The sequence below is a fragment of the Mixophyes fleayi genome, chromosome 6 (assembly GCF_038048845.1).
Source record: "Mixophyes fleayi isolate aMixFle1 chromosome 6, aMixFle1.hap1, whole genome shotgun sequence".
Classification (NCBI taxonomy): Eukaryota; Metazoa; Chordata; class Amphibia; order Anura; family Limnodynastidae; genus Mixophyes; species Mixophyes fleayi.
Window position 1 is genome coordinate 60359471 of NC_134407.1, and position 25990 is coordinate 60385460.

Below are 25990 nucleotides of genomic sequence, written 5' to 3' on the forward strand. Positions count from 1 at the left end.
CTTTTCATAGCTTGGGTATACCTCTCTTCCTCTGTACACTTGGATTTTTTAGCAGACTATGCTTTCCACACACACACATCACTACTTCTACTGTTGCTGCCACCTCTCTCAGAACCCCAGTACCTCTTCCTGTCTCTCTCTTCTCCTTACAGACTCTCTGGTATGGCGGACCTCTGCTTTACCCTGCATTTCCATAGCAACCCCAGTACATGGCTGCTCTATATAAGCTAGCTTGGTTACATTTAAATAAGACTAAAGTGACCCACTATTAAATATAGTCAGTATTCAACCATATCGAGCAAGCACAGTGACAAACTGGAGCAATTTAAACATGGTCAGTACAGTGCAACAATAGTGGTAAATAAGAACTCAATGTGTAAAAGCAGAGAGAGTATAGTGACAACAAAGGGGTAGTTAGTATTCAATAGATAAAACTAGAGAGTACAGTCACAGTAAACAGGGTATTAAAATGCTGAGCGAGAGCACATTCACAATACCACACAGTCAATCCTGCAGTGAAAAAAACAACTTTTCCCAAATGGAGAGACGCTATGAGACACCACATAGGTGAGGAGAGTGATTAATTGCAGGCTTTCTTGTACAGAATCCAGTCAAAATGGAGGTGCAATTGCTGGATGAAAAAATACCTCCTCCCCTAGGTACAGTACAATAATCGCAGCCGCTTTCCCTGCCATAACTATCCCTGGTGTGGGGCTTACCCTGTACAGCCCCCAATAGACCATTCCCTGACTGCCTGAATGTTCATCATTGTTTGTACATAGTGCCTCTGCTCTTCTAGGAGACACTTATCTTCCTAGTAGCCAGACCAGGATATCGCAACTAGCCCAGTCTACACCATGCTGGAGATGGCTGGGGCTTGTGCTTGCCGCAGATCCCAGATGCAGTCCAATGCTGCACTGTGCAACCTAGTGCAGTTCCTGGGTCCCCGAGTCTGTGTAGCTGACCAGGTGTTTGCCAAAAAGTCGCTGAAGGCCTCTGCAGAACTCTCATGCAGTGGTGTTCTCCAAGAGAACACCCTACTACTAAAACGCAAAATAAATTAATAATGAAAGTATAATAAAAGAAAACTATATTTAAGTGCCCAAGGAGTAGGGCACTTTTAGTTAAAGTGAATGGCCTCCCATACAGGAGGCATAAAGGGGGACATGGCTAGATAACTCTAGATGCAAAACTCCCAGCACAGCAACTTCTATAACCCATGGTGGTAAGCAGTGTCCCCCAAACGGTATGAATGAGTAAATAATTTAGACCTGGTAGAGGTTAGTCAAAACATAAGTTACATAGCTCCCCTACCATCCTAACAACACAATAACATAAATAAAATACTACGTTACAAAGTGTAAAGTCATAATTAAAATAAGATGGCTTAACCAGTCATCCCAATGGTATAATAGCATAAATTATTAGCGATTCATAAAGGTTAGTCATAATTTAGACCTGGTTGATCATAGAGCCCAAATCATAATTTAAATTAAATGGCAAAGCTGCAATTCCAACACCACTATTATATAAATGCATTTAAACGTGGTGAAATCATAAATGTTACAGTGATGGCTTAGACATGGCTGTTTATATACATAAAATGGCAAACACCCATATCAACCTCTGGGTAACCCTTGCTTTTAGAGCACTAGAGGGATTGGCAGCTTTACGATTCACAGCATCTGCCAAGTGCTTTACAAAACAAAATTGACAAGGAGATAAAACTACCCAGTCGCAGTTTTTCTGGGTTTTTTCCTCTGACTAATCTACATATCTGGCTAACAATACTGTAAAACTGGACTAGCTGCTATAACTGGACTCCTACAACAACTAGGACTCTGCATCATTTATTACCCCTCATGGTTATTTGCCTCCCTCTAATATCTTTACCCATCATGTTTGGCGTCCAACCCAGACTTGTTACCCCGACCTCACATCACTGAAACTGCCTTTACCAAATCTCTTCAATAATTTTCATTCCCAGTCCTAGAAGCTCCACCTATGTGAACACCCCCCTTCTAGATGGTAAGCTTACAGACGCAGAGTCCTCTCTACACTCTGTCTCACATCTGTTTCTCGTCATGTTCATTTCAGAAATAACCTGTCCCCTGTGCACACCATAACTTGTGTGCACTCAAGCTGGCTGCCAAGCCCTCTTGTCTCATATCAGTCTCTGGTCTCAGACAATTTGTTCCTTATAATCAATCCTTCATGCATAACTCAAGATAGCTGCCTTCCCTCTGCACTGACCTGTATCTAATGTACTTGTCTACCTTACATGTTTTGTATTATATATTCTATACACTCCTATTGTAAAGTGCCAAATACCAAATTATTATAAGTGGTTGAAAATGACATTAACAATCAGTTTTATCTAAATAATACTAACACTTATGTTTTACAAGGTTTAAATGCATTTCGAACATTGTTATTGGTATGGGAAGTTAGGCATTTAATTTAAACTTCATGATTAACCATCTTTAAATTAATTCACCATTTGTATTTTATGCTAGTACACAACAGTCTGTGTTTTGATATATATGTTCCAAATTTTTAGGTCTTCAATGTGGTTGAGGTTTTTTTTTGTTTTTTTTTCTTAAAAAGATGACGATCTACATTGGGTTAATGATTTAACACAGGACTTTCATTTTACATCTTAAACAAAAGTTAAATGAAAGCATTTAGTTAGTTGAATAAAAGGGGAGTACAATCTGCAGGTTTGACTATTCACAAGCAATTCAATAAAAATATGTATCTGTTTATTTTTATACAAAATTTAAAGATGCATTGGAAAACAAACAAGTGAAGAAAGATTTTAATATAGAATTTATATTTGTTCCATTTTCAAATCAACACATTAACACTAAGCACTGGGAGATTTGCAAAGGCCTAGTTCATTTGCGGTGTCTTGGATGTTTTTTCAATGCTTGTTATACAAGGGGAAAAATACTCAACTAATATAGACTTCCATGGTACTTAGATGAGCCATAGCTAAATCTCCTGTGGAGAAGGTCCTCCATCTGAGGCTACATCGTTGCCCTCAGAGATCACTGTCCTTCCCGTTCTGCAAAGTGACATGCAAAACAGCTGAAAAAGTATGGGACATGAAATGCTAAATTTGTACGGCTAGAATATAGCTTGGTGTCTAAATATGCCACATTCGCTCTTCTAGAGAAGGCCATATAGGGAGATTCAATTATAGTCCGTCAACCTTAAATTGATTCTCAGCAGCGCTGATAGATCTCCCCCATAACAATGATTTACATTTCTTGAAACAATTTGTGCTAAAAAATAAAATAAAAAAAAATGTACAAAAATCCTTAAAGCCATAGAACAAAACAAAAAACAAAAACAAACCTTTAAATGTATCAACAATGAAACTCTAGTCTTCCAAAACCTCTTCAGTGCTTTTTGCCACCAGTTTGCAGCAACACAATAGTCAGCCATATTGTCCTGAGAAACTGCATGTTCTTAGATTCAGTACAAGCTTTTCGTATAATATAATAGGAAGGAGATGCTTGTAAATGCTATGGTCACCTGTGACACCCTTAAAAACACTCCCTGTCTTAACTTTATTGTTTAATCTTTATTTAATACTTTTGTATACAAACCTATGCTGCTATTTGGACCATGGAGTTTACAAAGTGGTGATAAACAGAAATTTAATAGTAAATCAAAGTAAGTGACATGGATGTGTCATTAATATAGCTGAATAATGCACCAAACTACATTTGTAAACCACTTTCACACAGAACAAATAATGTGCAGTCTAAGAGAACATTAGAGAAGGATAATTTAATTATGAATAAAAAAAAAAAAAAAATTAAGTATTACCAGAAGCCATCATTTAGAGGGGTTAGATAATTTTGAATGGGCACAAACAAAATAATTTATCAGTTATATTGACAGTATGTTCGTGTATGTGTGTGGGGTTCTCATTTTAATTAATGACAAATGGAATAAAACAAAGGGACACCCATAATTCCAGGCACAGCTTCACACACACAAAAAAAACCTCTTATGTCTTAAAAGTATTTTTTTTTTTTTTTATAACATATTGGAAGTTTGATCTTTTTATATACTGTCCAAACCAGTTCATATGTGTTGTCTAAAGAATTTCATAACCTTTCTCCAACACCTAGATCAATGCAAGTAAGCAATAACCAACGTATTGGGTTTCTGTCTTCAATCTCTTCTGAGCGGAAAGTCTACATTCATTACAACCAGTGAAAGTTTTGTATTCCTCAGTGAGAACTGTTGAAGCTAGAAGAAGAATTTTTTTTTTCATGGGTAGGAGTATTCAATTTACTCTTCATTGATAACCTTCATAAAGGGGAGAATTTCTCTGTGTAAGCAGGGAGTTATGTATTCTGGGTGTCCTGGTTGTAGTAGGGTAATTAAAAGACCAAGATGGTTAGCGATATCTCTCAAATGTCACTGAGAACCACCGACTCTTCTATCTCTAACTTAGAAGTTGTCGGATCTCCTTGTGCATATGACAGAGGAAGTCTACGTAGGAAGCGCCTCCATTAAGGTTCTTGTCTTCTACCAACAAGTGTTTGAAGAACATCTCAAGCTTGTCATCCTGTTTCACAATCAGCAGCTGGAAAAGGATAATTCGAAAACAGAAGAAAAATTAAAATAAAAGCCCCTAAATTATTAAGAGTGCAAGTCACATTTAGATTAAAACAGCCAGTGAAAAGTAATATCTTCTCACCTTCATGTATCGTGGCCTCTGTGCTCTGAACATGGTGATAATGGCATGCATTTTATTTGAAACAGGATTATCCAGCACTGGTAAAGCACTCTGTAAATATAAAATTCACAACAAGCCTTTTTATAGTATCAGATGAAGATATATACAACAACATTTTAAATGAACCTCCTAATTAGTACAACACATGATAATGTAAATTTACTAGAAAGGGATAAAACACTATGCAAAATGAAAGTAAATATGTGGTGAATGCTGCTGCCACAAAAGCTATGCACAGCTAGTACCACATCCAGGATCAAGAGAGGCTTTATCCTGTACTGACTGCACAGCTTGGAGGCTCCTCAAAGCCCCTCTATTACAGTAACCAGTTGCCACTAAATGCAGACACTTTACTTATTTCCATTAGGTTAAAGCTCAGCATTACATAGACAAGATGTGTGTTTTATATATAAAAGAGAAAGTCTGAGTGGCTCAGACGAAATGCGTTAGTAGAAGGATCTACACTTTACTATACTCTATTCAACTTGGAGAATATATCATCATCACCACCATTTATTTATATAGCGCCACTAATTCCGCAGCGCTATACAGAGAACTCACTCACTTCAGTCTCTGCCCCATTGGGGCTTACTTCGTTATCCGATCAAGCAGAATTAAATCATTGAAGTACGACATGTGTTATTGTGCGGCTTACAACACAGAAGATCTCAGCGTGTCTCTGAAACTGCTGGAGGTGGATCATACATAGGAAGCGGCTTATTGTACACTTCTGGCTGTCTCTCGGAAGGGTTGGATGGAAGGGTTTTGAGTCCACCGCTACCAAGGAGTATGTATTAAATCATTCTCTCCAGTCACCACATTTTTAATAATCTGCATCCTATATACGCTGTAAAGTTCTTAGGGTATTTGGTACCAAATGAAAAAAATCGGAATTTTAAGAGTATATCACCAAGACTGCATATTTTTTCTATTCAAGTAGATACTGGATATAACTGAACAAATAATTTATCATACGCCACCGAATGTTGAAAGTATAGCTTTATAAATAAAACTTTAGACATATCAAGTGTCGGTACTGAGTAAACGTTACCAATTGTGCTGATATTTTTCAGACATATCGTAAGCAGGCGCTTACATTTAATGCACACTTGCTTAATTCTATATTATCCATTATTTATGGGTATTTTTTGTCTATGCCGTTGAGTTTTATGGGTTTTTTTTTGACAATATTCTTTTTATATAAATATTGTGTGAATTAATTTAAATTATATGTTTCTATGCAGAGCCATCCTATCTGTTTTTATTCTCATTAGTTTTATTGTGACCATTTGTCCTGTTTGGTATTTATACATCTGATAAGTAGTTTTTTTCCACAATATGTTATTTGATTAATAACCTAGTCCAGGGTAAGCGCTGTTTAAGAGATTCTTCGGGTTTCGGTTTGTTGGTTGGGATTTTAGCAAGGTCCCTTTCTATTCTTTCACAGCTGTGACTCTTGTTGACTTTATCACCAACCATCACTAGCTCTGGTCAGATCTTCCATATACAATTTTATATATAAAAGACAACTTGCATGAGTTGTTGAATGGCCAATGATTACTAACTCTTCAAAGTAAACTAGCCAACTCTACCCAGTAACAGCTGTGAAGTTACTGCAAGTGTTTGGGTACACAAGTTACAGAGAGGTTTGGGGAAGGGGGAAGGCAAAGAGATAACGGTAGATCGTGAAAGAACAGGGAAATCAAATAAAATGAAGAAATGCTTAGGCAGGAGGCAAGGTGGATTGTAAGAGCTAGGACTGTGTCTTACAGGGGAAACAGTAACAAACGCACTGTGTACTAGTGGTGAAGGCAAAGAAGCGAAAGTGCACTTATGTTTTATAGTGTGGATGGTCTGCAAGTCAATTCTACAGGTCTCTTTCATTGGGAAACCTCTGGCATCAGGCCCTCATGGGGCTCGCCTTTCAGCAAAAATTATTGTATACACGTTATATTTGGCAAATCGTAATACAGATAAAATAAATAGTAATACAGTTTCCAGGATTGAGTGGAAAACAACAGCAAAGGTATATTAAAAAGCACAGCACACAAAGTATGACTTACCATACTACAGTCTATCTGGCTGAAAGAGGAAACTCCGAAGAGGTTCTGGATCAAGGCCTGTTGCACGTTTGCACCAACCCATATAAATAAGTTCAAGCCATTCTCAAGCAAATAAACTTCACCCTTAGACAGTCGTTCTTCTGAGGTGCGGATAGCAGTGGGCAGGGAATCGCTGACAGGGTCCACTTTGGTCTACCAGAAGAAAATACCACAATGTTCTAACATTATTCTAATATTATAATAAGTATATGTATATAATACTGTTTATCCAGCCAGTAACTGTTGGCAATGAAAAGGAGTAAAGTATGCACTTTGACTTTCAATATACGTTTACCAAATTTTCCTGGCATTACAGAATATGGCTTTTGTTTAACTCTAAAGTGATATGCTAGGCCTGACTTAAGACTTTATATTCCAATATGCAATGGCTATTCACAGCTGCAGCAAGTTACACTCATGAACGATATTGGCAATATAGTCTTATAACAGGTTGAAACATCACATATTGCTGTAAAGAAAAGGTTGTTAACAAGTTTCCTGTGTGTCTACAGTGTTAAAAGAAACACTATTGATGCAAATGGTAGATAATCAATACCCTTTCAATTAGAGAAACCTATACACAGGAAAATACACTTACAAAGGGCAGAAGCCTTGGGTAGAAAAAGACATTTGTATCTGCAACATCCATAGCAGAAATGAGCTGGCGGACGTAGGCCCGGTCATCAATGGTCACCTCAGAACCCGGCTGCAACACATCACTTTTCAGTATGCAGTTCAAGTAGACCGGAAGCAGCTTCATGCATTCTGGCAGGATCAGCTGGTACACAAGGAAGGAGAACAATTACTTTCTGTGTAAAACATTTTCTAGGTATCTTAAAAACAGAGAGTACAGCAGAGAGACATTACCTGGCCAGCAGAAGAAGGACTAGCACAGTTCTTGCGATAACAAGCCAGGATTTGTGCACACTGATTAATCAGGGTGTCTCGAACAGTCTTTGTTGGGTTATTCAGGACGCCACGGAAAGCTACAAACAAAAAAGTTAAGACAAGTGTATAGAGGTAATTTCAAAGAGAATAAAAGTTACACCTTTACAAAAGGAGAAAATTTACATATTAAAAAGAAAAAAAAGTTACTACCTAATCTTAAACAAAAAAAGATATTTGAAACTGTATGTGCCATTTCTTTTACTAAGAATTTTCAGCTACTCTTTCTTCCTATGAGCACGAGGATCAATTACAAGGCACAGGAGATCATGGGTTGTGATTAGCCCTTTTTAGCCCCTGTTCCGCAGCCATTCAATGTTAGTGAATACAATTTATTTGCTGGTTCTGCAATACAGCACAGACAGAGCCAGGAAAAATGGCAGCCCTCGTGGCTCTGGCTACAAGAGCTTTACGATAATGTCATTATGCCAGACTGGGTGCCATATCTGCTCAGTATATCTGTACATCTGGGTGCACAGTGCTGAGTGAACTCAGCACTGTGCACCCAAAATATCTGTAGATCTATTTAGTGTGTTCTCCAAATAATGCACACATTGAAGCACAGAAGTTGCTAATATTACATTCCCAGCAGATTACTTCATGACACCAAAGATGTACTCACTTGAGGCTCTCCAATTACCAACAAAGGTGATAGACATTAAATTGTTCTACGGACAGGAAGCACTCACCAAACTTTGCAAAGTAGTTGATTAGTGTGTCAGTCTCGCAGTTTCGATACAAATCTGCCAGCTGGGTACAGCAGTTCAAAGCCATATTGTGAATACGAAGCCTACGCTGTCCCCTGCAGCTGGTATACAGTATAGCACACTAAAAGATAAACACAGGAATAATGTGTTATGGTCAAAGTTCAAGGTTAAGGTTGTGTAGTAATGGGTGCCTTAACAATTGCATATCCCGGCGGTTCCCAAAATGTGCGCCATAGCGCTGTCAGAGTTGCCACTGAGGCCAGGAAATAAAAAATAAAACAATTCTTACCAACACGGCGGCGCCCGGGACCCAGCATCCTCCTCCCTCCTCCCTCCTCACTAAATGTCGGGAGTGATGACGTCACGCCCGACATATTAAGTGAGAAGCAACAGGAGAGAGGTGGATGGATCCTTGGTCCTGGGCGCAACCGAATTGGAAAGAAAACAGAAGAAAAGATAGAAGAAATAATGCCAAGTATGGTAAGTAAAGGGGAGGGGAAATGGTGATAGGAAACAGCAATGGAGTAGCAAAAGGATGTAAGAGGGCACAGTGTGACCGTGAACGGGCACAGTGTGATGATTTTTGTACATGTTTTATTTTGTTTGATCTTATTCCTCTTATTAGCTGTATATTACTCTTCGACAGAAATATAATTAAAAAAAACATATATAAAAATATTCTTTTCCCTTGGATTTGTGTGTGTTATTTTTGCAAACAACTTACTAAGTATTTCTGTCCGGACCTAAATACTTATTACATTACTTTGACCCAACTACTTATACAACTAGACTGCTCAGTAATTATTTTGGAGGGGTGCCTTGAAAAAATGGAGACTAAGGGTGCCGAGAACTGAAAAAGTTTGGGAACCACTGGCCTATCCTCTATTCACAACATGGTAAATGGTGCGCTATTGCGGCATTAAAACATTAATATACATGGCACAACAGATAAGCAGATGCAGGCAATTCAATTGCTTAGGTTTAAAAGTGTAACATATAGGCCACACGAGTCATCAAAAAAATAATGAAAATGATAATGAAAGCATTCAATATATAGTATATACAAGAATAAAAGGCCAACAGGGTGCATCTTTATAGCTTTTCTCCATATCCTACCTGGAGAAGGGCACCGGTGTCTTCATTCAGTTTATCATCGTGCTTGAACTCCACTGTTACAGTTTTATCACAGTCCAGCCCTGCCAGCTCAATGTCAGTGGTGTTGCTCATGTAGAAAGCCCCGAAGAAATCAGTTGCCCGGATGCCTGAAATGAAAATGGTGCAATGCTGATATTGCAGGCACACACTTTACTTTAAATGTGTCTCATGCCAACTTATGTGAAAACACTTTTAGTAGAGGTTTGGAAGGGTAATTTAATTTGATCATAAAATACTCACCGGTGCTAGTTCTGACTCTCATGACTGCATCAAACCCGATCTCTTTTTGGACATCTCTGCGCAGATCATTCAAAAACCTCTCTTTATCAGTTTCCACCTACAGGGGAAAAATGATTAAATAGTAAATGTTATTTATTTTTGGGGTCTTAAAGAAAAACTCAGTTGTGTTACATAGAAATATTTAATTTGACATCAGAAAAAGACTATATTGGGCAACAAAGACTGCTATGTACATGCTTGTTTACATTTAGTTTTGCACTGTGCATTTGTCTTTTTGTTTTGTAAGTTCCCACAATAGCACAATCAAATATTTTTTTATTTTATAACTCTGCAAGCCTCTTCCACGTCTGCTGGGAGATTTCTCAAAGCATAACCCTTTCTGTAAAGCAAAGCTTCTTTATATTAAAAGTTTAAATGTAATTGTAGACCTGCATCTGAAAACTTCAAAATAATGCACTTAAGAGCATTAAAAGTAAATGGTGTGAATCACTGTACTACATCATATGGAGTCTGTTCAACCTGCCAGATTGAAGCATTTAGATAAGCTCAGTTAGTCCATTCAGAGAACAGACTGCCAACCACACCAAGGTGACAGCACATCTAATTACATCACTATGCAGTGATCCAACTGGACAAGGCTTAATTCAGCTCTGTACCCATATAAATCAACCACAGGGACACAAACAGATGAATACATGGAAGTCTTGGTTCTCAGAAGATTCATCAACAGAAGACTGAGCAGGAAATGGAGAAGTTTGCTACATCAAATTCATAAATTATTATTCCTATGGAATAACAAAAATTGTAACAGTCTTCCTTCCCCCACCCAGACTGCCATCCCAACACAACCTCTCTATCGCTGTTAATAACTCCACTATCTCCTCTGTCACCCAACTCCTCTGCCTGGGAGTCACTCTTGACTCCTCTCTCTCTTTTGCCCCCCACATTCAATCCCTCACCCAAGCCTGTCGCTGCCAACTCCGTAACATTGCCCGCATCCGTCCCTCCCTCTGTCAAGATGCCACCAAAACTATCATACATGCTCTAATCATCTCCCGCCTCGATTACTGCAACCTCCTCCTTACTGGCTTCCCCTGCTCCCACCTCGCTCCCCTCCGCTCTATACTCAATGCGGCTGCAAGACTCATCTTCCTCTCACGCCGCTCCTCCTCCGCCTCCCCTCTCGGTCTTGCCTTACACTGGCTCCCCTTCCCCCTACAGAATCCTTTTCAAACTCCTCACCACCACTTACAAGGCTCTGTCCCAGTCCATTGCCCCTTATATCTCTAACCTTCTCTCCATTCACACTTCTGCCCGCTCCCTGCGCTCGGCCAATGACCGCCGTCTCTCCTCCACTCTGATCACCTCTTCCCACTCTAGAATCCAAGACTTCTATCGTGCAGCCCCCCTTCACTGGAACGACCTCCCTCGCTCCATCCGTCTCTCACCCAATCTGTGCTCCTTCAAACGGGCACTTAAAACTCACCTGTTCCTTAAGGCCTACCAACCATCCACTTAACCTCTCATCTCTTCTGCACGTTCTCCCCTGGCCCTTCTTTTCTCTCCCCTTTGCTTCAATGGCTCCCTTCTGTGCCCGATTTTGTTTACCCTCCCTTAGGATGTAAGCTCGTATGAGCAGGGCACCTCTTCCCTCCTGTCTCCATAACTGTTCTTCCGCTCAGTCTACTGTATTCGCCTGCCCAGAGTTTCTGAAGTATTGGTACTTTGTGTTTATTGTTCTGTAGTGTTTTACCCTGTATAGTCTACTGTTTGTACCGTGTATGGCGCTGCGGACACCTTGTGGCGCCTTACAAATAAACAATAATAATATTATTATTATTATTATTAATTAACTAGTACCTCGTCTCACACAATGTCCATCATATATACACACAAGGGGTTGTGGTGCAGTTGAGAGAGGTTATCCATGTGAAATTCTACACACAATTATGGAAGAGTCTTTAAGCTCATCTCAAACACTACAAAATTGTATTTCATCTTATCCCTGGTTAGCATTACAAAGACAACCAGAAAAGATCTCCCAAAATCAGCCTTCCGTGTGGCAAAACATATCTAACTGATCACCTGATGTTGTGTGGCTAAGAAAAAACCCACTATACCCACAAACTGAAAATTTAAACGTGTGACTAACATCTCTTATAACAGGGATAAGAGCCTCCATCAATGACATCTATGTCCCCACTTGTAATCCCTATATCCAAGACACAAACTCTTGGTGACCTGACTGCACCATGTCCCAACATAAATCTCCTCTAGGAATTGAGACACGATCCTCTCACACACTCCCACTGCAGTCATCCCTTGTCTGTACTGTCCTCTTTCCTGACTTACCACTTTCCCTACACATTGTTAGGACCATGGCTATTAGATAAGCTTTTAGAATTGGATATATAGAGGTCTTTACCTTTAGCAGCTGCCTTTCCTGTAAAACTGATATTGTTCTGAGGTACTCTGATGCCCCCAGGACAAACTTAAAAGGTAGTAGAAGCTTATCAGTATAACTGCAGCACAGGGTAGAGGAAACCTCAATACTGAAAGCAGGATCCGGGAACATGCAGGAGGGTTGAGGAACAGGCCAGAGGTTGAGGGTCAGTAGCGAGCAGGAGGATCGAGGAGCAGGCCAGAGGTCAGGGTATGTTGCAAAAACAGGAATTCCAAGAAACAGACAGAGGTCAAAGGACACAGGAGTTCAAGCTAGGTCCAAGAAACAAGCCAAAAGGTCACAACATGACATAATAAGGTCAAAGGATAGCAGAATATCCACAGGAACAGGAAAGTTGCTCAGCAATCTGTGCAGCACACTGAATGCTATAATCAGCAGGGAGACAAAGCCCTCCCTGCCTTATATACTACAACTAACCAATCAAGGGACAGGAATCAAGAAGTCATTATTAGCCCCCAGGATGTTGCTAATTAAGCAATGCTATTTGCGCACATGCCCAGCTGCCGGGACGCGGTGCCGATTGTGAAAGCGTTCAGGCCGTTGGTAGGGCAACGGCCGGGATGGAACTACCAGAAGTGACGTCCCAGACAGAAGAGAAAGGACAGAAAAGAAACTATTAACATTATAATTTGTCTTGCTTTACATGCACTGGTACACAGAATAGGAATGTGATCAGCTGTTGGTATTTTTTCCATCAGCCAAAATACATACCAGTTATATACTTTTTGTATTTTTTTTTTTTATTTACTTGCTTTGCTAAGCAAATTTCAATATAAAATGTCAAGTTTTAAAAAAAACAAAAACTAACACTCTGTTTCTATTCATAGTATATATGTTTTGTTAACTGATCAATGTTTCATTTCTTCTTTGACCAGGGGTTGGTATGATAGATACAATGGAATGCTTACCTGGAAAAATGTATATTTGTAAACTGAGCCCCCAGTCTGGTAAGGAACAACCCCAAGTGTGGCCACATCCACATACTGGTTAGGAAACAGAAAAAGGTCCACAGAGCAGCCCTGGGCCACGCAATCCTTGGCCAGGTTGTTGTAGAACGTTGTCTGAGGTTGGAACAAGGTCTGCAGATAAGATGATAATCTAAGGATTAGATATTTGAAATAAACGCATCTGGAACTAAAGCTGAACTATTTTACATTACATGGATTATATGCTATGAACTACAGCTTGTGGTGAGTTTATCACTATTAGCATATAACAGTCAGACCGGGTTCATGTGTATTCTTATTTAGAACACTTTAATCTTTTTTTGATAATCTATCTTCAGAAATTTCCTGCCCAATGACAGAGACTAAGGGGCTGAGCTTCAACAAATTTGTGACAAAAATGCAGACGTAAAATACGTTCACAAAATACCCCAATTACACAAATATGTAAAGTTGGATGAATCACAAGATGTGAGCAGCTCTGCACCAGGCATACAACAGATACACATTTGCCAATGGGTTGGAATAAAACAAACCCTTTTAAATACAGCAGGTATAACTCGCCATCTTGGCTCTCATTACATTAGACTGCAATTTCTCTCCCCACTCGCAAGCAGGAGCGAAGCAAGTAAACCTGCATACATGTGTATCTTGTTCTGTAGGCATGCGCAGTATAAATTTGTGAATATTACACTAAGGAAACAGACTTAAGTCCAATGGCTCAGCACTGAGCCCTAAGTGTTCCTAAACCAGCCTTCACCCTCTCTTCAGCACAATCTAGATGTGGAAAAAAAGGAGCTATGTAGATTGTAAGCTCACATGAGCAGGCTCCCTAAACCTTTCATCCAGTTTTGTACTTGTTCATTACCTTTTCCTTATCTGTACCAAGGAGCTTCTTATCATCCCTGTTCTTTAGCTTCCCTGGAGCTTCAGCAATAGGAAGAGTTGTGTGAAATACAAAGAGCTTCCCAGCACAGTCTGCTGCCTAGAAGGACAATACAGAATAGGTTGCATGCAGAGCAGAACAGGTGGACTTCAGTGAAACATTTATGGGACTGCTGTAACACGGGGAAATGTCAACTTATGATCCTCACCTTCAGGGCTTCCAAACCAGCTTGGACAACTGGTGCAAAAACAGTCTCTGTTTCTCTTGTGTCTGCAAACAGCTCTGGAATCTGGTCCAGCAAACTTTGTGCCAAAACAAGAAAACATTGCAGCCATTACTATGCCTATGAAAGCACCCAAGCGCTCTATGATGTACATGAATATAATTAGCAAACAAGGGATGAGATACACAATTAAAATTTTTTAAATAATTAATAGATGGAACTGCTTGAAGAAAAAGTAAATCAACTCATCCCCCAATGCAGAAAGTGGCTTTAAGTAATAATAATAAAAAAACAACAAAAACTACACAAATACACATTTTAAGTGTATTTCGTATACACATATTTTGTTTGTTTTGATGTGTAAGATGATGTAATAATATTGGGGGATATTTTTTCCCTACACAACAGACTGAAAATAGCCGACATCCACAGACACATGCAGAACGAACGTCGTGTTGAGCAATGGGAAATTTTACATTTACTATTTGGAAAGCGTTTAGTATCTAATTAAAATAAGGCATCATTTATCTTGGGTTAAATGACTGTTTAAAGGAAATGCATGTTTACGATCCATTTGCACGATAGTATAGTATATGGCATTCAGGCTGTTAAAAAAACAAAACTTTGGTGATTACCTGGTGATGACTGTTCTCGATTCATTTATGTTAACAAGAAAACCATCCAGTAGAGGCACAAACATATCAGCCACATCAGACACGACCATCATCTGTGGCTGGGCCAGGGAGCTTTTCACATTGTAGAAATGGAGAACTTTGTTATAGGTCACAAAGCCCACTCGTATCACAGATTCCTCCATGTCACCTTCCCTGGAAAAAAGGAAAAAAAAAAGATATTGAATTTGTTAAAGGATAAGAAAGCAAAACAACCCATTTCATTTGGAATAGCAAGAGCCCTACCTATGTCCAGGTTAGAGTTTCATTTAAAATAAACAGAAGACGTCAAAAATTAAATATATCTAAAAAACAACAAAAAAACCCCCCACAATATTGGAGACTGGGTATTAATTTACCAAAATAGCTTAAAACCCCAGGGATCTGTGGCAAACCTAACTGCAGGATGAATGATACAGACACTGAGGTCCACTACATCTTCCTGGGATTACTACATGATTTACAGGAAATTAAGTTACTGCTGATACTCACCTGGGCAGGTAGTCAATTAGCTGTTTCAGTTCCTCACAGACCAATGCTACCAAACCACTCTTCACAGCATTGTACGAAACGTCAATCATGAAGATGAAAGCCGGTGGATTTGGGAATTTGTTATTCTGTTAACCAGAAGAAAGAGAAACATATCTACTATGCATCTGTACAATGCTTTCATTTTCTTTAACGCTCAATGCAAAGCATATAGGTGGAGAAGAGAGAATGTTGCAATATTGTAGAACTCCTTTTGCAACCAAAAGATCACATAAAATAAAAATATCAGAGCTGAAGGAATCTGCTCCAGCTTGAAAGGGAAATCCATCCCATTTAATTTGTGAAGTGTGTTTCACTGTGCTATTCCTTTAAGAAAAAATACCCATACATCTAAGAATTGTTCCCATACACATGATACGTCAGTCAAACTAAAACCGTTAAATTACATCACAAAACAGGTATCACTCTCTTAACAAATGTCAAAACTAATTTTTTAAATTCAGAGGAAATCTATGTATGCAGAGAGGGTGACAGATAAATATAATATTGTCACCCAACGGGGAAAGATTCTTGGGTCTGGAGACACTCTAGTTTATGTCTTCACAGAGCATGTTTATATCCAAGTCTGTGCTGCATGTGAGAAGTCAGAAGTGATCCAGTAACTAAACTCACAATAGAGTGAGGGAAGGCATGGCTTCAAAAGTGCACACATGCATATATACAGTCACTAAGATATGGCCTGATAATTTGCATCTTTATAATCATACATACCCACTGGCAGTTTTAAATGCATGTAATCAGATGTGATACTAAAAATCATAGGTTCAAGTAATACAATACCCATTTCCATTATTGCATTTTCTAAACACAGCTTGTTCCATGTCCATGCATTTGCAAAGCTGTAACACATTTATAAATATCCAATCTTCTCTATACCGCTTGTAAAACATATCAAATATGTATGGCTTTCATATGCATTTTTACTAGTGTTCTCAAAACACATGTCAAACACAGAAGAGAGAGCCTGAGCTGCAGTCTCACACACTGGTAGCATAAAAGCCTACATTTTAATCTCTTATCAAAATGCCTAAACTTTATGTTAGAAGTAGTCATTGTTTCACCCTGATATGATCAGCTATACAAAATGTGTTTTTATATTATTAGGTATACCAAAAAAAAAAAAAAAAAAAATTGCTTTACCTTGCAGTAGTCAACCGTTGCTGTGAACTCATAGGATCCCATAGACAGTTCAGGTCTATCATAACAATCTACCCTCTTGCCGGTGTGGTCCAAGTGTTGGAAGTATTGAGGGGGCACTGGAACAAAATAAATTATTGACGACATTAAAAACACCTGGACAACAAGTCAGTAATGGCAATAGAATGCTTGAAAATGAAAGATTCCAACAGTCCAATAACACAAGTAACTTCCAGCAGTTACTGCAACACTGCTCCCAGCGAAGAGGGACAATGACCGATATTTCATCACTATTACCCCCAACCACCTGACATTACCAGGTCCTCAGTATGGTAAAGCTTTTTATTCTTTGGCAAAGTTGAGCTATATATTTTCAGTGAGAACAATGCAATGTTACTACACAGGAGTTTTTCATCAATTCACAAATGTATTTATTTTTCCTTTGCCAAATGACAAGTTACGTTTTAATGGAATTTGTCTCATAAGGTCCTTTTAAGCTTTTTGTCTTTAAGAGGGCAGAAAATAGGTCTCTTATTGGATGGTAGTGCAAGAGTCTAGATACGCTTCTCTTTTTCTACTGAACATTGTAAGATCTCACATGAGTATTGACCTATTGGCTTCTCCTACTCGTATTTTATATACTGTGCGAATATTACACACTATTTTCAAAGAGTATAACTATGTTACACTTCACATGTTCCATATTTATATACAAAATGTATATATTTATTGTACAAGAAACATGACTGGTTAGAAGGCAGCAGTTAATAAAGTAACTCACCTTCAGTGACACAGCTGCAGAAGCAGCACTGGAACCTCCTCCCTCCCTCAATGAACTGCATATAAGGGCACATGTAGGCTTTACATCTATTGCACCGAATAGGTCCAGTTTCACCATGATCAACCACACACGTGGGGGCCTATACAGGGGAAAAGAAAGAAAGGATATTATATGCAATGCACAGCTAGACAGGGGAAAAAAAGGCAGTAACATTTATAATACAAGTTTTAACAGTGATGGAGATTATTAAATCATCCCATAGAAGAAGTATGAAGCATCAGGTGGAATATAACCATGTGAAGCACGGTACAGTTTACTGATGATGTCCTGATATCCAAAGAAACAGCCAGACCATTTTATCAGCAGTAGTATGACCTCATCACTTGCGTACACCCAGGAAGAGATTCACTCACATGTAGTCAACATTAATATTACTCCGTCAAACTAATGGGTTTATCACAGATGCCGCTGTGCCGAATGGGTTAAACCCCAGTGCTTGGGGATTTAAAAAGTGTATTAAATGGAATGCTTATTAATTTAAATGATATATATTTAATGTATGAGCACTGGTTAGTAACTGGCACACAGAGCAAAGATGGTTAAGCCCCGCTGCTTGGCAATGGGAGTGCAAAAGAATTTATATTCATATAAAATTTGTTAAACTTCCAAGTACATTAAATCCAAGTTTAGAGAATATAATACATCCTGCATATGCTAAACATAGAATGAAATTATCTCACACTTTGTGGTGCCAAGTATGGGCAATGGACTGGATTAGCCCTGCCAACATGTATGTTGGAAACTATAAAAAAAAAAATTGTATTTTGTAAGGTAAGGGTCCTTATAAAAGGATTTTTGAGCAATAAACATCACTGCTTAAAGATTCTTCCTGACACCAATTATCCAGTAACTAATAGATAACTGTTTACACTAATCCATTCCCCAGCTGACCCATAGTAAGCAGTCAGGAGGTATGTGCCTGTCCATAGCATAGAGGTGGTGCAGCAGCTTTACCAATTACTCAGAAGTGGTTCCAGGTGTCGGTGAAGGAGTCTGGTGGTGGCAGCCCTACCTTCCCACAACTATTGCGCAGTTGGCAAGTGTCTGGTGGCAGGCGACAACAGCAGGAGTGGTCAGTACCAGTCGATTACTAACTATGAGGAAGCGACCCAGATAAACTTTGTAAGATACCACCCAAACTGGTGGCAAAGTAAGTTCATCCGGTCACATTATCATTATCATCATCAGGGATCTTTTTATTTTCACCCAGTAACAAAACTGGAAGTCAAAGGGGATTGAGAAGGTCAATGTGGGACACAGGCTCTCAGTTCTGGTCCTCCTAGCCTATATCTAAGTAAAGGTTGGCTTCTCCCCAGCAGGTCATACCCACAGGCATAGCATTTGTTACTCAAGTTTTGTACCAGTGGAAGAGAAGCCACAAAAACATGCAACCTGAAAAAAACCCTCAAAATTCAACGGAGAACAACAACAACCACAACAACAGAGTCCAAGCATATACAATAGAAAAAAAAGGGAATGGGAGAATCTGTGTACATACTCAAAGAAGTCAAGAAAAAGGTACAAAGAGTACAAATAAAATACAATAAACACCCTTCTGTCACACACAATTCATTAGTGTACACAGCTCAGTGGAGCCAGCTTGGATGGAAAAAGAACATGTTTTTAGACAGTATGCAAGCAGCTCTAGAGTACCTCCATCTACAATAAAAATAATTTCTCTACCTTTCCCTACCCCCTTCTACATACCTCATAATCCTCTTCATCTCTCTATTCCCTCAATTCTAATCCTCTATACTCCTTCTCACTCCTAAAACACTTTCACTCCCCTACATAGCATAATCACTGCCCCCTCAATACCCGACTCATTCCCAATACGCAATTTCATCATACTCTCCTAATTCCCTTCATCAATATGACCACCCTGCCCCCCCTTCAAATTTCCCAAATGTCCCATCCAGTCATCCTTAACCCCCCATCTAAATTAATCACCATATATAGACATTTTCCTTCCTGCATTAAAATGAACCCCAACCTCCCATTATAGACCAACCCATCAGTTATTAACCATTTAGCATGCTTATTACCTCTCCCTCATTAACCTACCATCTTATCATTATCATTAACACCCTCCATCCTAACATCATCCCTTAAATTATTAACAACGCCACTCCCCCTCTCACGCTGTTCAACTGAATTTACCAAGACTTAATTCCTCAATTCCACTCTGAGTACTAATGTTACCACTGCAAAGCCTGCTTGGTCAGAGAGGAACTGAGGAGTGCGCGAGTATGTTTTAATTCTACCCCCTGTCCCTTATACCTTTTGTCGAAGTCAGATGGTCATTTCAATTAATGTCTAACAACAAAATTGTCTTTGTCCAAAATTATGCGTACATCACGCTACGACGTGGAGGAGCGTAATAAACCGCAACACGTGGCGGACACTTTTACACACATTTACACGGAAACATACACTTGTAAATAGCTCATATTAAAAGTAGTTGCAACACAGTTATGTGTACTGAAATGTAGCAGAGTTTATGGTGAAATATTATGTTATATGCACGTCACAGGGAACATGTTATGTTTAGTATCATTCTAATCCCCTATTTGTCCGCAGACATCCGGTTCATTCGCCGTAAGGATCACACATTGCGTATGCTAGTTATGGACGATAGGGAATAAATGATTAGAATGATATTGTCTGTGAAATGCTAATAGACCAGTTTGAATCAGTTCTAGCGGGAAAATTAAGTATGCATCTTTTGGAGAAGTCAAGCCCACCCCTGGATGGCATCGTTTGAACTGGCCAATGACCTGCATTACACTGGACCTTCCTGAAGCCTGAACCTATGGAAGCAAGCCACATCATCTGTATTGTTTTCACTGTATCACTAACTGTATATAAGTCGGGGCTCTGGGACCGGTGTTCAGTCTACTTGACCACAGCCTTCAGACCTGAATGACTGTACACTGGATCCATAGCACCTGCTAAAAGTAACGGCTTTACTTATTTTATTCTGACTTGTTATTCTGCTACTTTTGGCTATTAAATCACATTGTGCTTTGGAACCACATCACGGTAATCGGACAATCGTTATTGGATAGCAACTAGACGTGCATAACACTATCCAGGTTGTTTCACTTATCTTATTACACATAAAACATTATAGGTGAAAGGGGCCGTTGATTTGGCCCCTGTGCACACATTGCCAGAGTGAGGGAACTTAGCTCCTGTCCACCTTGGCACCACTTTAAATCTCTTGCCCAAACTACTTCCAGGGTCCATCCAAGCTGAATTTAGCTCCAGGAAGAAAGCAGAGTTGCAGTCCTACTACTGTCACATCTCTTTGAGAACTTGGGAGCAGGGAAGGCTGCCCGACAAAGCTGGGGCCCAGCCGATTCCCCTGACTAGACCAATAGGGATGGGAGCTGTGGAATAACACCACTGGATTTAGCCACAGGACCACCAGGGTGAGTTTTTAAACATATAGAATGTTTTTCCCCAACGTTATGCTGTGTGAATGTAGTGACGATATGATTGCACCAACAGTATTATTCATTTGACCCATACAGCACTGTTGAGCCACAACTTAGAGTCAAACATGTCTCGCAACACGTCCCTTACCCATTAAAATACATGCTTGTACTAGTGTTAAAAGACTGGTATGGGAATGGAACCCACTGGTTCCAAAGACCTCATACCAACTAACGTTTTCACTTGCAGCAAAGAGCCTTTGTGTTCTCCATTTACCCCAGGTCTGATCACAAATGCACAAACACTGCATGTCAAGAGTGCTAAACACCAGCATTATTTTTCACTAAAGGAACAGATCAGAAAGCTACACCTGACACATTTCACCATGTACATGGTCTTCAAGGACTATATGTAATTGTGTAAGTCTTTCATTGAGGTGAAGGGACCCTCTCAAATTGAAAGCTAGTGCATCTTCCACGCTTGATGGTTCAATATCTTATCATCGACATCAATTTATTTATTTATATAGCGCTACTTATTCCAAGGTGTAAGTAGTGCATGCAAGCTTCCTATGCTTAATATATGCCATATGGAAATAGTCTTTCAATAGATACTCTATGTGTAATAGGGCCACTCTGAAAACTATAAACAAAAGGGTAGATTTTAAAGCTCCAATGTAAGCAACCTGGTAAATATATATAGTCCAAAAATACCAAATGACAAGAGTTTTGGGCACACACACACACACACACACACACACCTAAACTCAAAAATAAAAGGAAAAACCTTATAGTGTAATAAATTAATCAGGTATCCTCCACCCAAATAGCATCCAATTGATTAATTTATTACACTATATGGTTTTCCTGTTCTTTTTGAGTTTCTGTTTAGAAATTGGTTCCTCATCAACGAATGTTTTATTATGGAGAAACATATCCAGTTAAAGAAGTACTGTCTGAAGATTTTTATGGTCTACTTACTTAGATGTGTATGTGAGTGCTCAAGTACGTAAATAACTTTTTTGTCACTCTGAAAACTATGCCTGAAAAGCTAACGCCATCTATAAAACTTGTAAAGAACTGTATGTAGTAATACTAGAATCGCACAGATTTGTCAATATTAAATCCCTAAAGCAATGTGATGGTTAAAAGAGCACTAAAATAATGAGAAATTCCCCCAGCAAAAGCACAGAACAGATTGTATTCTGAAAGCCCTCATGCGTTATTAAAGGAACAACAAAGTACTTAGTTGCTCCATTTATATACAACACCCTATGTAGGTTGTATTGCATTTGAGCTCTCCCTTTAGTGTTCAATTCCAGCGACAGCTGCAGAGATAAAGCATTGACCATTCCTAATACAGGGAATATAGTCAGTTCTAAGGGGGCCTCTGGTGTTATAATCTGCATATACAAGAAACAACAAAGGTGCTCATTGATTATCTGGTAACCACAGACAGCCAACTTAAGACATCACATTCATCAAGATATACATGAAACACAGCAGTAAAGAGTTGGACTAACCATACACAAATTGTACTGTGTTACAAAAAGATATTTAAAAAATCCACACCTTGACCAAAAACAGTCTAACCAGAAATCTCTGGATTATGTGCGTTCATTTTGCGTCCGTCAGCTCTATCAAGAAATTCCATAGTCTGTATAACATACCCATAGCAAATATTTAGTGCAACTATTGCCCCAAATAGGAAAATTTGTAATAAAGAAGAGTGAACAACTATTTTATCTTTGATTAAAGTTCAGAACAGCTTCATTTAATCAGAAAACCATCCAAACATTCCAAATAGCACACTGCAATTTCTGTGCCTCTACATATAGTGGAAGCAGATTTTGTAAGCTAAATTGGCATCTTCATAATGCAGCCTATCAGATTATTAGGAACCGGTGACATCATTAGGGTACCTCATGGCCAATATTTATGAAGCACTGAATAAATATGAATAAATAGGCTGTAAATTGACAGTCAGAACAGAAAAACAGAACAATTTAAATAATGAAAAAAAAACACACATACATACATACATCTACACACACACACATACATACATACATGTACACACACACACACATATGTACATGATTATATTCTTACCTCATTGCATGGTAAGGTTGCCAGAGGTTTAATAACCGCAGCAAGTGGAACCTGGGACTGTTTTGCCATATCTGAAGTGGCAGGAAAGTTGTATGAAGTGCATCTTATATAACGTGGACTTGCATTTCCTTAATTGGGTTATAAAGAAAAAATAAATAAATTGATAATTAAAAAAAAAAAATGGACATTTTAGCTGACAATACGTGCCCACTCTCACATAAGCAGTTGCAATAGACAATGGGTATATGGGACAACACTGAAATAAACTGATATCACGCTCTGTCCCGCCATTAGAATTAATTTCATCAGGTAAAACCCGCTCTGCTCATGAATATCCCACTTGTTTATTTCTGTAACCAAGGTTCAATTGTTGGATGTTCAAAAACAGAAAAAAAAAAACCCTCAAACCTCATCAAATACCTGTCACACCCAGGTAAATGCAACAGAGAAAAAAAGTGGAAATTTAGGATGCAAGTACAGCAAGATATAATGGGTGCAAATGGCACCGGCTGAGAGGTTTGGAAGTTCGAAGGGTAGTTCACATCCACACTAATGTGGCTAAATTTGGGGACAGAGCAGATTATGTCCTGGCGGGCAGTAACGTGGTGCTGCCACACACCATTCCTGGACATTATCTGTGTTCTGCAGTTCTACAACCATATATGAGCACTAGAACACTTTACTCTTCTTCAAAGTGTACAAAACATCTCTGTATTCATACTGCTAAGGGGTTAAACTGATAGTTACAAGCATCAACATATAATGTACCTTGATCTTTGACCAAGAAGCTAGTAGTTACAAGTGGTGGAACTTGTCCTCGCAGTCCAGTAATAAAAGGCTCAGAGCTTCTGTTGTTTCTATCATCTTCTATTACTTGGATCTAGGCAGAGGGAGAGTGGTTGTTTAACAAACCATTTTACAGCAGAATGAAGCAAAAGTCAGTTTTAAAATAAAATGTACTTTAGATACCAGGAGTTTGGTGTGCCAGCACAGGCCGGTTATATGACAGAATATGACCATCCCACATGCACAAATGTAATATTTAGAACATGAAGTTAGTTAAGTTTTGTCTATAATTAGCAGCGACATAGTCCATGGACTTTCAAGATACCATCCAAGAAAACTATACTGGGGGACATTTCTGAAAACTGTTCCAGTTAGATGTGCAGGAGAGTTGGTGTTGCCATTAGCAAACAGATCCTAACTCTTTTATCTATTACAGTTTAAACTGTGACAGCAAACATCTGATTACTAAGGACAACACAACCTTTTTACCTGCAGAAAACCTTTCATAAGTGTCCCTTCGTATGCCAAATGTTTGGGTTAAAAAGAATAAAACATGTTTTCAAATACTTACATGATTAGGAAAACAAAACTAGCCTGCTATATAACTATTTAAGGAAAAAAAACACTTGTGAAAAAGAAACCACATTTGGCAATCTCAGATCAACAAGATTCTGAAATAAATCACAACTAAGTGAACACTAACATTGTTACTGTTAGAAACACTTAAATATAGTTTATTTGGCATTAAAGAACTTCTAGAAACCAAAATCTACCATGTCTACCAATAGGTAGACATAGGGATCAGTTGAAATTTAGGAAGTGAAAGGGCAGCGAGGCTTAAACAACTTCAGTTATTAAACAACAACAACACTAAAACAAATAGATACAGATTCTTTTGAAAAATCATGTTTGTTTTTTTTTAAAAAAAGGTTAACAGCAACAAAAAACAAACAAAAAAAAAAAAGAAAAAAAAAAAGATATTGCAGTATCAGAAAGTGCATCAAATTATCTACGTGCAACATATTAAAAAAAATTATAAGATACAAGGTAAAGGAAGTGGATGATTCGTGGGATGAAGATGAAATTGGTGGGAATGATGTGTAATAAACATAGTATAAATTCCAAATGCCTTCCTCCATATTTTTTTTTATAGTTCTCTATACAAGTTAAACTATAGCAAAAGAGAATAAAAAAAAAAAAAAAAAAAAAAAGAAGAGGGGAAAAAAAACCACAAGAAAGATATTACTTCAAGCAAAGCAATATTTTATATTCTACTTTCACTAGCAACACACTGTACCTTAGAGAGTCGTGAAAAATCAGTGAGTGATGGGTGTAATATCTGGAGTTACACTCCAGCCCTGAAGTTTACTTACCTGGGGGTCCAGCATTTAGGACGTACAGTGGGTGCCCTGATGCTCTGTGTCACCACTTTCCAGGCTCCTGCACATCACATGGTATGAGAAGGGATTGGCAGGAGCGAGGAGAGGGGCACACAGAAAACAGACGTAGGAGAGGATGAGGTACAATTGACAGTGACAAATGGTGCCTCCCTAATTTTCACCATTGAAGTCATCCGAACACCAATTGTTAATAAGGTTTCTATTGCAAACATCTATCAAAAAGTATATCAGGATTAGAGAGGTCCCAGGAAGTCACAGCTACATTTTTTTTTTTTTTAAAAAACACACCCAACCTGCTTTCTCCAGCGACATGCACGGAAGTCGAAAACCCTGAGCTCACAGGGTGGAAACTGATCAGACTTCAGGCCTACACTGAAACCCATCCTTTCATTCAACAAAGATTTCAATACTGCTATGAGCACACTGCGACCACCAGCCCTCACCCTTGTGGAGATCTGATGGCCTTTGATCAGTGGTATCAAAGATAGAGCCCACCTTACTTCTACCGGTTATTGCTTAGTAAAATAAAGACTGCCAAAGTATGCCATTTCAATGTGCCCATTATTCAGCAAGAAAGCTTAACAAGAAATAGGTTAGGATCAAAAAATAATATTTTCCCTTAGATGTGTGTG

The 25990-nt window shown here is 38.8% G+C and overlaps 1 protein-coding gene across 5 annotated transcripts in view; it reads right to left on the reverse strand.

Moving 5' to 3' along the window:
* Window positions 1–2740: 2740 nt before the first annotated feature.
* SEC24C (SEC24 homolog C, COPII component) overlaps window positions 2741–25990 on the reverse strand; it is a 36528-nt gene continuing 13278 nt past the window's right edge. For all 5 annotated transcript variants that reach the window (XM_075216693.1, XM_075216692.1, XM_075216691.1 and 2 more), the window contains 17 exons: window positions 23941–24052; window positions 23173–23300; window positions 17564–17702; window positions 16786–16901; window positions 15589–15713; window positions 15061–15252; window positions 14411–14504; window positions 14185–14301; window positions 13281–13451; window positions 9909–10005; window positions 9630–9775; window positions 8496–8634; window positions 7729–7847; window positions 7460–7639; window positions 6823–7014; window positions 4721–4810; window positions 2741–4606 (listed from right to left, as the gene is read on the reverse strand). In XM_075216693.1, the coding sequence (XP_075072794.1) occupies window positions 4466–4606; window positions 4721–4810; window positions 6823–7014; window positions 7460–7639; window positions 7729–7847; window positions 8496–8634; window positions 9630–9775; window positions 9909–10005; window positions 13281–13451; window positions 14185–14301; window positions 14411–14504; window positions 15061–15252; window positions 15589–15713; window positions 16786–16901; window positions 17564–17702; window positions 23173–23300; window positions 23941–24052 (2298 nt within the window). In that variant the 3' untranslated portion in view covers window positions 2741–4465. The remainder of the gene's footprint in view (window positions 4607–4720; window positions 4811–6822; window positions 7015–7459; window positions 7640–7728; window positions 7848–8495; window positions 8635–9629; window positions 9776–9908; window positions 10006–13280; window positions 13452–14184; window positions 14302–14410; window positions 14505–15060; window positions 15253–15588; window positions 15714–16785; window positions 16902–17563; window positions 17703–23172; window positions 23301–23940; window positions 24053–25990) is intronic.